The sequence below is a fragment of the Elephantulus edwardii genome, unplaced genomic scaffold (assembly GCF_000299155.1).
Source record: "Elephantulus edwardii isolate Elephantulus edwardi_28Jun2011 unplaced genomic scaffold, EleEdw1.0 scaffold00427, whole genome shotgun sequence".
NCBI classification, from domain to species: domain Eukaryota; kingdom Metazoa; phylum Chordata; class Mammalia; order Macroscelidea; family Macroscelididae; genus Elephantulus; species Elephantulus edwardii.
In genome coordinates this window covers 491,764-497,611 of record NW_006400177.1, presented here as the reverse complement: position 1 = coordinate 497,611, position 5,848 = coordinate 491,764, and the positions used below count along the sequence as shown (strand labels likewise).

At 45.6% G+C, this 5,848-nt stretch overlaps 1 protein-coding gene across 1 annotated transcript in view; it reads left to right on the top strand.

The window, feature by feature from the left end:
* NPHP3 (nephronophthisis 3 (adolescent)) overlaps positions 1-5,848 on the top strand; it is a 55,964-nt gene that overhangs the window by 46,495 nt on the left and 3,621 nt on the right. Inside the window, exons 18-23 of the mRNA XM_006902547.1 lie at positions 145-239; positions 748-870; positions 2,959-3,148; positions 3,278-3,519; positions 4,757-4,832; positions 5,622-5,749. Of these exons, the coding sequence (XP_006902609.1) occupies positions 145-239; positions 748-870; positions 2,959-3,148; positions 3,278-3,519; positions 4,757-4,832; positions 5,622-5,749 (854 nt within the window). The remainder of the gene's footprint in view (positions 1-144; positions 240-747; positions 871-2,958; positions 3,149-3,277; positions 3,520-4,756; positions 4,833-5,621; positions 5,750-5,848) is intronic.

Sequence of the window (5,848 nt, the reverse complement as noted above, 5' to 3'; positions counted from 1 at the left end):
ATATCTTGACTTTTGAAATGTACTAGTCATTTCTGTTATACAATTATAGACTTGAAGTAATTATAAGTTTTTTTTAAAAATTCATTATTAGATGCATGGTGACTACAGAAAACACAATGCACTGTTTTCCCTTCTTTCCTCTAGGCTTGGGAAGCAGTTAGAGTGGAGTATATGCAATGTCCAGCCATCGTTTCCTCATACAGGCAAAAGCTCATCAACTACTTCACTGTGCAGCTCAGGTAACGGTTCTGGAGGGGGTCTGCGTTGCTCTTCTGTAACCTCTGCTGCCTGGACCACCTTCTTGTGCTTACCTCTGCCTCATATCTCGTAATGCTATGGATAAAAAATTATTCCAAGCACATTAAGTTTCTCCTATTCTGTTATTGTCAGAAGGAAGATAATTATGTAGGTAAACGTGTTAATATTTTGTTAATAAAGCCTGTCCCAGGTCGTTTTATGATTTTATTCCAGTTAAGTAGATTAAATGTTTGAATTTGAGCCCCTCAAGGATTGCTCATTTTAATAGTTTGGTTTTAAGACAGTGCTTTTAGAGCTTGGTTCATGGTTCAGCATTCACTAAATGTTCTCCATTGCTAGGTTGACCACTTTTCTGATTTCGTCTGTGTTAGTATTGGGATGACATTTGCAGAGTCAGGGATACGTGTCAAGTCCACTTTTCTCCTTGAAGCCTTTTTTCCCCTGAGCGCTTTGGGAGCGGTTACTGAATTCTGTCCGCTTCCCTTCTAGTCAGGGCAGAGTGACGTGGAGAGCCGCTGATGAGCTCCCCTGGCTACTTCAGCAGCAGGGAAGTAAACAGGAGCTGCATGATTGCCTTCTCAATCTCTTTGTGTCTCAAAACCTTTATAAAAGGTAAGAAAAGTCTAAAGGACACATTTCTAGAGAAAACAGATTTAAACAGCCAGTCAGTTTAACAGAGGGGGGTGAATGGCATTTTCATTTCACAGATTAGTCCAATCAGCAGCCTTAAAATACAATACAGTGTGATTGAATTTTAAGATAGTTTGCAAACATGCTGTAAGTTACGCTTACATCAGATGACCCATATATCATAGAATCTTGATGCTTCTGAAGAACAGAGGCTAAGTGCTTTCGATGGCAGTTTTCTCTCTTATTCTTGCATTTAAAAGTCTTAAAATAACAAATCTATTGCAATTGAGTCCATTCTCACTCCTGGTGCCCTTTAGGTTGACAAAGGGTGGCATCTTCACAGAGCGCCCTGGCACGGTTCTACTGCAGAGCAGTTGGGGTGTTTGAACCGCTGGCCTTTTTGTTGGCAGCCAAGCATTTACCCACTGCCCCCAGGGCTCCTGTTCTTGCATGTGCTGTGTTTGTTGTTGTTAGGTGTCCTCAAGTCAGTTATGACTGTGACCACGGCTCTCAGGACCCTGTGAGCAGCTGACTTGGCCCTGCCCGGCCCTGCACCAGCCTCATGGTCCCCGACATGCTTGAGCCAATTGTTGTGGTCACGTGTCCACCCATCCTGTTGAGGGTCTTCCTCTCTTTAGCTGACCTCTGCCTTTCCCAGCATGACTGGCAGTGGCTGGGGGACAAGGGGCAAGAAAAGATTCCTCACCTTGTCCTTCCTAAATGCATTCTATGTAGCTTTTGTCAGTCACAAAGTGACCTTTTTCTAAATGGTCTCTCTCTGACCTGCTAACGAGGCTTTCTGCCTCACTTAGACATTCAGTTATTTCTCATAACCTCACTATGTAATTTGTTTTGCTCCTGGGTAAATGCCCTCAAATTCCTTCACTGCACCTGTTAAATTCTTTCTCTTCACCATTCCAATTCCTCTAAGAATTAATTCTGTAGTATTTCCCCTCTGCCATCCTACTTAATATTATCCCAGGTAAATAAGATTACTTTTATCATTACGATTCCTTGATGGGAATGCAAAGCAGATAGTCAATGACAAATTGTATTTCATTGGTTTATTCTGTTCTAATTTTCATCCTTTAAAATAAATTCTTAGATGAGCCTGGCAGTTGGCTCTTTCTGATGAAATGTCTAAAAGGCTCAAGGTAAACCCCCACGTCCTTCCTGTGATGGTGTCAGGAGGACTCGGGCTCTTGTTCCTGAAGTAATTCATTTTTATGCCAGAGTGTCTTGTTTGTGAATCATTATTTCCTGAATAACAATCTCACAGCTAGTTAATCAGTCAGGTTGGCAGACCTCACACGAGCATCTGTTTGTGTCTTTCTAACTGGGGCAATAATTTACTGTCATCCCAAACTTAAAAACTCTCCTGAGCTCCTCTTGCCATCAGTACAAATAACGGCCTCCACCAGAGCACATTCTCACTCACTCTGGACCCTCAAGTGGGAACCCACTCACAGCTCACCCTCCAGCGAGTTCCCAAAGGCTGTAAATCACCTGAGGGGAGATGGCTCAAGTGTCTGCCTTGGAGCCGCTGGGGAGTCCACAAAGAGGTCCAGCCCTCCAGTTAGCAGATAACGCCTGTGGACAGGCCTCCAGGGAGTGCACTGTCGTGCACAGAGAGGTCCAGCCCTCCGGCGGCAGGTACCTCCCGTGGACAGGCCTCCAGGGTGTGCACTGTTTCTTTAAAGCGGCACTTGGTGTTCTCCTCTCTGAAAAGAAGGATGATGAGGTGTACGAAATCAGACAGCTTACTTGGAGACATAGGCAGTGTTAGACCTCGGAGCTGAGGCCACATCTAACCTCATTACACGCTGGCCTTCCAAGTCAATTCCAGCAGAGGCTCCTTTGGAGGAAGGTCTCCTCTGGAGGAAGGTCCCCACCTGTCCCCATTTGAGCCTCAGAAGCCTGAAGGATGGGCCTTGTGTGTCCATCGACTTCCTGTCACTGACTGAGTTTCAGGATGATGTATCTGTAGTTTGATAGGAATTATGACACTTTTACTTGGTGGTGGATTTTAAAATCGGTTTCTCATGAAATTCCTATTATCTGTTGAAACAGAGGACACTTTGCTGAGTTGCTGAGTTACTGGCAGTTTGTTGGCAAAGACAAAAGTGCCATGGCCACAGAATATTTTGACGCCTTGAAGCAGTATGAGAAAAAGTGTGATGGCACAGAGAACTTGGTTTGCTTGGCGGACCTTTATGAGACGCTGGGCCGGTTCCTCAAGGATCTGGGCCTTCTCGGTCAGGTGAAGCAGCTGGAGGAGGGGCAAGTGTGGACCTGCGCACCCCTCTGTCCTGGGGGGCTCTGTGTGTCCCTCGGGTGGCAGGTCCCTTGGGTGGCAGGTCTCCACGCTGACCGCCCTCCTCCTGTGCAGGCCGTGGTGCCCCTGCAGAGGTCCCTAGAACTTCGGGAGACAGCCTTGGACCCAGACCACCCCAGCGTGGCGCGGGCCCTGCACCAGCTGGCGGGCGTGTACGTGCAGGGGAAGAAGTTCGGACACGCCGAGCAGCTGTACAAGCAGGCCCTGGAGATGGCCGAGACCGCCTTCGGGGCCGACCACCCACTCGTGGCCCGTGAGCTCGAGGCGCTGGTCACTCTTTACCAGAAGCAGAACAGGTGAGGCAGGTGAGGCGAGGCTGCCCTGCCGTCAGGTGGCGGGGTCCTCCCAGCCGAGTCCTTCCCGTGGCTGCAAGGCCTCTTCCTCCCTGTGCCTTTGACAACACCATGCTCGAATTCTGCCTCCCACTCTGAAGTTTCCAGGAATAAACAGAAGGGAGTGAAACTAGACGCATCTCTCCTTGAGAATGTGAGAGCCTGGACGTGGAGCTGGTGGCATCCTGCTCCCTCGCTGGCCAGCTTTGTGATACTGGGCATGTGGCTTTGGAAGGCCAGGCCCACTATCTCAGGCCAGTCCTGACCCCCAAGACCCCCATCCAGTCTCCAGGGCAGCGAAGTCTCGCACAAAAAGGCTGCCTCTCCTTGTACCCTGGATCGACTGGCTGGTTCAACTGCTGTGCGCGCAGTAGCCCGCTCTGCCCGCAGGTCCTCTGCCCCCGGGTCATCCTGACGCTGTTGCTAGGGAACAGTCCAGCGGGACAGCTGTTTGTGAATGAGACATGGCCTCTCTTCCACACACCTGCTGTCTACAGCACTGAGTGATTGTGACAGAGCCACGTGAGATCTGTCCAGTCCCTTACAGAACACCTTTGCCAGCCCCATGTTTGTCACGTGTCCACAAAATGTTTATCTTCTGTCAAAAGTACTTTCTTTTGCTCTATCTTAAGTGATGCATATTTGAAATTTTTCTTCTTAAAATCTTGTTTCTCACAGATTTTATGAGAATTGCAGACAGATGTGATCACAAATTATCCTGTCCAAAAAAGTTTGCATAACAAATAAAAATGTTGGATTTTCATTTAGTTAGATAGCCATTTAGAAATTCAAATACAGTTAAATGCCAGCTGCTTGAAGGGCTCAATTTATAGTGTGTGCCACAGAGTCAGAACCAACCCGGAGCTGACCTTCCGGCAGGTTTTCAGAGGCAGTAAATTGCATGGGAGGAGAGTGCCCCTCCTTCTTCCACCAGAGAAGCTGGTGGATTTGAACCACACGCCCTTGGGTTTGCAGCTCGGCTTCTTACCACTAGGCCACAGGGCTCCCTATCATAATTTGATTTTATGAAGTCTTCCTTTAAAGATTTATAATTTCAAATAAATAACCAGTTCTAAAAAGAATGCTATATTAGATAGTCAAGTAAGGTTTGATGCCAGGGAAGGAATAGTTTCATCTCAAGTGTGATGCCTTGAACACATCCCTTTTGTTTGACTGACTTTATTTCCCCCCCCCCCCAAAGATATGAACAAGCTGAGCATTTTCGGAAAAAATCCTTTAAAATTCGCCAGAAAGCTACGAAGAGAAAAGGCAACTTGGTAATGAAAGATTTCTTTTGTATTGCGTTTAAAACCAAAGAGGAAGACTGCATCTTTGAATGCCGTTCTGTAGGTATAAACTTTGCATGTCTAAGGCCTTTAAATGTTAAAGTGACTTCCAGAGAAGGATTGAAACTTACTGACTTGTATGGATATGGAAGTGAGATATTTCTGTTGTTTTATTAAGTAGCAGTAGTACAGGAAATGGAATCATAGTCCTTTTAGAAAGTAGAACTATAAAGTTGATTGGCTTCAATACTGCTCTAATTCCTCTACTTAAAACTAGGAAATGAAGTGAAATAAATTCAGTTACTATTACACCTTACATGCAAGTGCAAAGAAATTCTTTCCCTCTCATGAAAAAGACACTCTTTTCATTTTCTGAAGTTGCTGATAAAACCTCAGCATTGCATGTTCCTTTGTTATATCTTAAAATTGTTGTATGCATGTGATGCTTATATGTTTAACAGTGGGGTAAGCAATTGTCCACAAGTTAATTCTGTTTACAAATCTTTTTGAAGCACCTTGAGATATAGTTCATCGGGCTAAAATATCATTTTCTTGGGATTTTTTAAATTTACAATGGCATGTTGTAAGGAAATGTTGGATATTCTTAAATATCATGTAGTTAATTTAGTGTGAAACATACAATAATTAATGACTAAAGGAAAGGGGAGAAAGAATATGCTGTGTTTGCGCTAGTGTCCTTGTGGGGCTTACGTTTGAGCGCTAACACTGTTTGGTTAGTACACTTGGTGACTTGGTGTTTGATGGTTATGTTTGCTTTAGTATGGATTTGCCCTGTTACGGAGAAGGGCGCTCCAGTTAGAGGAGCTCACACTGGGGAAAGACACACCTGAAAATGCTCGGACGCTCAACGAACTAGGTGTCCTCTACTATCTTCAGAACAACCTGGAGTGAGTACCGCACCTGATCATGAGGACAGTGTAACGTGGAGTGAGTGCCACCCCTGATCATGGGGACAGGGTAACCTGGAGTGAATGCCACACCTAATC